This window comes from Myotis davidii, unplaced genomic scaffold, assembly GCF_000327345.1.
Source record: "Myotis davidii unplaced genomic scaffold, ASM32734v1 scaffold575, whole genome shotgun sequence".
Lineage (NCBI taxonomy): Eukaryota > Metazoa > Chordata > Mammalia > Chiroptera > Vespertilionidae > Myotis > Myotis davidii.
This window is the reverse complement of record NW_006290306.1, coordinates 2080763-2085903: the sequence shown is the minus strand read 5'-3', so window position 1 is coordinate 2085903 and position 5141 is coordinate 2080763. Positions and strand designations below refer to the sequence as shown.

The 5141-nt window shown below is 49.3% G+C and overlaps 1 protein-coding gene across 1 annotated transcript in view; it reads right to left on the bottom strand.

Annotated features, from left to right (window-relative positions):
* WNT6 (wingless-type MMTV integration site family member 6) overlaps positions 1–5141 on the bottom strand; it is a 33564-nt gene that overhangs the window by 2660 nt on the left and 25763 nt on the right. The window contains exon 3 of the mRNA XM_015563688.1: positions 50–394. Coding sequence (XP_015419174.1) covers positions 50–394 — 345 coding nt within the window. The remainder of the gene's footprint in view (positions 1–49; positions 395–5141) is intronic.

The following is a 5141-nucleotide window of genomic DNA, read 5'->3' as shown; positions in this document are numbered from 1 at the left end:
TCAAAGCTGAGTCCTAGGGGACTGCGATGGGCGATGGGCGGGGCAGTGAGGTGGGGCTGGAAGACAGGGTCGGGGCAGGGTGCCCAAAGATTTGTGGGAGAGGTGGGGCTCCAGCAGCCTCCCCAAACCTCCACCCTCTCCTCTGAGCCCGGAGGTTCCCTCCTCACACTGACCCTGCTGCAGGATGCGCCCAAAGGCCTTGCTGTGGCTCGAGCAGTTCCAGCGGCGGAAACGGAACTGGAACTGGCACTCTCGAACCCCAAGCCGGGCACCCCGCGCCAGCTCAGCCACCACTTCCGGCTCCTCCTGGCACAACTCAGCCTGCCGCCCTGCCAGCCTCCGTGCTTTCCTGCAGATACTGGTGGGGTCCATGACCAAGGGGCTGCCCACTGCCCTGGGAAGCAAAACACAGCAAGTCAGGGGTGTAACTCCAAGGGTTGGGGGTGACCCCCACCCCCCTCAGCCCACAGCCCAGGAGCCGGGATACGCCTCCCACCACCACCAACTAACATTGAGATTCTCCTATCTGGTTCCCCTGCCATTCCATCCATGTCTGTGTTCCCTTTTAACTAGAGTCTGATCACTGTAGAGCAAGAATTCAATCTTGTCTTTCTATGCACATTTTTACTAATAAATCCTTATATAATTTGACTCAAGGTGAAGGCAGCTGGCAGCAGGTAGGCCAAGACTAAAATTCAACAGGCCTCGCCCAAAGGGAGACAAGGAAGAAATTAACAGAAGGGAGATCAAGAAGGTTGTCAAAGAAAAGAAAAAGATTTTAGAAAAAGATCAGAAAAGAACTGGTCTTAGTGGACCACAAGCTGGATATGTGTCAGCTGAACAGTCCTGATGCTAGAAAGGCATGGGCAATTCCAAGGACTATAGAAAGCCATCTGATGTTAGAATGGCTGGGGAATGGAGCCTCTGCGGGAAGTTACACTCCCTCTCCAGCCCAAGTTTCTCATTCTGTACAATGGGAAGGATGGGCTTTGGTCTCTAAGGTGGGCCCTCCCACCCTGAGATCCTCTGTTTCCCTGAATTGGGGAGCAGGAAGAAGGAGCTGGGGGCTGAGTCTCTGAAGCACTGAGAAGCAGGTGAAGTGACCCTTCTCCTACTCCAGGAACTGTGGCCTTTGCAGAGCAGCAGGGCAGCAAGCCAAGCCCTGTGCACTGGGGTGACATAACTGATTGGAGAAGGGGGACCCTGAGAGGTGGGTAAAGACCTCATGGGAAGCTCCACACACTTTCAGAAATCCCTCCATTCCCACCACCATGCTGGCTCCCACACACATTCCTAGCCTTCATTCTACCATGTGGTCTCCATACCAGGCCCATGAAGGTTGACTTGCCTGGGTATTCACACCTGGGTGAAAGGGCTTTCATCAGATTGCTCTTATTTGAATGCTTAACTGGTATGCCTGTCTTGTAGGAATGAGTGAGTCGAGCACTTGGGAGCTGAGGGTAATTTGAGACCACTCAGAAACCCTTCACAGAGGGCAGAAAAAGGCTCTCTGGGCGGGGAGAGAAAAGTGGCATCAGGAAATAGAAAATGTAGAGGAAAATGGTGGTAGATAGGTGCCAAAGGTCAAGGTGGCCTCTTTTCAGTTTAGCTTCAGTGTACTCCACCCCCACTGTCCCCATTTGCTCCACAAGTACAGGCTTCCCAGGCATGTTCTGGCCCAACAACAATGAAATGTAATGGGCTTAAATAGCAGCAAGAGGAATTTAGGTCTTAAGATAGAACTTAACACTAAGGAGTGAGATGCTTGAAGAGGAGGTGGTTGCAGGAAGATGTGTAAGTCCTTTAAGGTCACACACACACACACACCGCCCGACAGATCATTGTTATCATCCTTTTCCAAGTAGTCCAGAAGCCAGCGTTCTCTCCTCAGTGGAGAGACTTATAGTCCAGACCAGCGATTTTTCAACCTGTGTGCCGTAAGAATTTTTAAAACATGCAATACCTGACTATTGAGCCGTAACACTGACCTCTTTTCCCTTAGATTATTAAACAAACAAACAAACAAAAAAATGACAACAGCCAACACAACAATAGTTGTCTGGTGTGAATGAATCAAAATTATACTTAATTTTTTGGGTCAGATTGACACATTTTTGGTGTGCTGCAGAACTTTAGTAATTAGTTTATGTGTGCCATGAGATGAAAAAGGTTGAAAATCGCTGGTCCAGACCTTCCCTCCTCCATGCTTAGGACCTGCCCATCACTGCATTCTAACTGTAGCCTGGGAAGGTCTAGCCCCAATCCTTTCCCAACTCTAGAGAAGTGATGGATGGAGCAGGCCAAGGGTAAGGCTGCCAAGCTGGCTCCCAGTGGCTCAGTGGCCTTCAAGAATTTTAGGTGCTTCAAGAATTGATTTCTACTGCCCAGTGTGGCTCAGTGGTTGAGTGTTGACCCATGAACCAGGAGGTCACAGTTTGATTCCTGATCAGGGCACATGCCTGGGTTGTAGGCTCGAATCCCCAGTGTGAGGCGTGTTTCTATCTCTCTCTTCCATCATCTCTGAAATCCATAAAAACATTTTTTTAATTTTAAAAAGAGTTGACCTCTATCTATTTAACTATTTATCCTCACCTCCAGCCATTTATTTCACCTCATTACAAAAAGAATTTGAGGCAGCTTCCAGTAAGGTCATATAGGGTCAGCAGATAAGACTATAAGCACCTTGAGAGCTAGAAGCGTCATTTTCTTTTGTCTCCTAGGCAGATTTTAAGGTGCTTAATTCATATTTCCCCTAGATTTTAATGAAAATTTTGCATATTACGAACAATTACTATAATAATACAATGAAAACCATTTAATACATGTTTTTGAATGAATAAATGAGCCATCTAAGGAGAAAAATCCTTACTTGAGCCCAGCCCCTGTCCACATGTCATTTCATGACTCCTAATTGCTTTCCGTAAACATTTTATTTCTCCCACTGGATTCAGAGGCAGGGAAGCAGGCCTCCCCAGGCTGTCCAGGTCCTCTCCTGCCACCACATGTCCAGACCTCTACACACTCAACACTCCCCCATGCTACTAAGTTCCCCAGTTCTCCTCCCCAGCCCTGTCCTCTGCGAACTCCCTACTTTCCCAAGGTCGACTGGCCTTATCTTCCCAAGGTTACTCTGCCCCATCCCTCTCTTCTCCCTCCTCCTGTCCCAGGGGATGGAGGGGTATGCAGGGGAGAAAGGCAGAAATCTCTTGACCTTATCTGTTTCCCAGGAGCTAGAGATAGAAGACTCAGAAGGATTCCTGGCTGCCTGGGAACTAGACTTGTTTACAAGCTGGTCAGGAGAAGGGATGGGCAGTAGTAGCAGCCAGAATCCCAAGGGACCAGTTTGCTCCCTGCCCTCCTGTTCTTGCTCCCATCCTAAAGTCACAGGAAAGGGAACTCCGGAAAATGAGTGGCAGGGCAGCATTGGGCAAAACACCAAGCCTCGCTTCAATACCCTGGTCTCTGTCAGCTCTGGGTGAGCTGAGCCATTCTGGGCAAGTCGGTTCCCTCTCTGGGTTTCAGAAACATGAGGAGCTAGCATGAAAGGCTCGCATACCCCCTCTAACTTTAACACTTGACTCCACATCAAAAAATAACTCCCCCATCTCTCCTCTTCCTTTACCCTCCTTCCTTCCCTTCTGCTTCCTTAGGGAATGAACTCTGCTATTCATGCTCTGAGTCAGCATTGTCCTGGGATCAGCCCACAGAAGCTGTGCCCGTTTGGGAACATCTGCATGTTTTGGGGGCTGGAACACAAGGCGGTAAGAAATATGTAATATAGAATATGTAGGGTCTGTGATCCTAATCAAGTAGACATTCCTGGGCATAGAAACAATGAGGCTAGTTTTAAAAGAAATCAGTATGCAGACAAGAAGGGACAAGCCTAGGGTTAGCCATTCTAACTGGCTTGGCCTGCGCCAAAATCTTTCTCCCAGGGCACAACATCTGTAGATCCCGCTCTAGGGGCCCGGGTTCTGGCCTGTTCTACCTTTCCTTTCCCAGATTCACAGGGCCTAAGAGAATGCCCAAGGTCATGCAGTCCAGCTCCACCAACCTGACCTCCACTATACAGATGCACAATCTGAGAAGGGAGGTGACCAATACTGACCACTCAGTGTGTGTGTGTGTGTGGGGGGGGTCTCATTGCAAGAAAGTTAGGTAAATATTTTAAAAACCAAAGGGCCAGAGGGAAACGGCCACCAAAGGTATCGGAAGACCTTAGGTAGCCTCACATACCACCCTCCATACAGCCCTTACTCCTAGCAGGATTGGGAAACTCTGCAGCCATCCCAGATTCTACTGCTAAATTTCCGGATTCAGAGCCAGCCCCTCCATACCCCCTAAGTCATGAAAATCTTCCCCAACATCTCTCCAAGCTCACCTTAGATACCACTTGCCCTAAGGTGCCTCCTCTGGGCCCCATGCCTCCCTCTACATCATTCTGCCTGTCACTCACTTGGGGGAGAAGGGCAGGTGCTTGTTATCCTGCCAGTGGCATAAGTATTTTGTCCTGTTGTCTTGTCTGTCTCTCCAATTAGATAGCAAACTCATTAAAGACAAAGATCTCATGAGGAAGCATAATATCAGTGGCAGAGTACATGCGGGCTTTGGGGATCCAGCAGACATGGGGTTGGATCTGGGCTCTGCTGCTTGCTCATTCTGTGACGTGGAGCAAATCCCTAGCATGTGAAGTTGGCATTTAGTATTTGCTGAATGGCTGCTGAGACTTAACCTTCTGAGCCAGTTTCTGCAACTGTGAAATGGAAGCAAATAGTAACACCTGCCCACTTCCCAGGTGACCTGTGAAAAGAGCCTGTCCAGAGAGTGGGCTTCCACGAGTGATTTTTGTTTTGCCACTCACACCCTTATTTATCTCTTGGCCTGCTCAGTGCAGGGCAAACAGTAGGAGAGCAGGCGGTGTCTGTGGATTCCTGAGAACTCTCTCTTCTCCAACTTACACTTCTTAGCCTGTGTCTCCTCTCCTACCAGCCCTGCCCATGGACCAGAGGACCCTCCAGGACTCCCACCCCCTTCCCCGATGAGCACTCCTGGGTGGATTTTTGAGGCCAAGGGGATCACAGACCCATTTGATGCCCAGCCTCCTCTGAAAGGTCTCACAGCCAGCTCTCTATTTTCTCTAC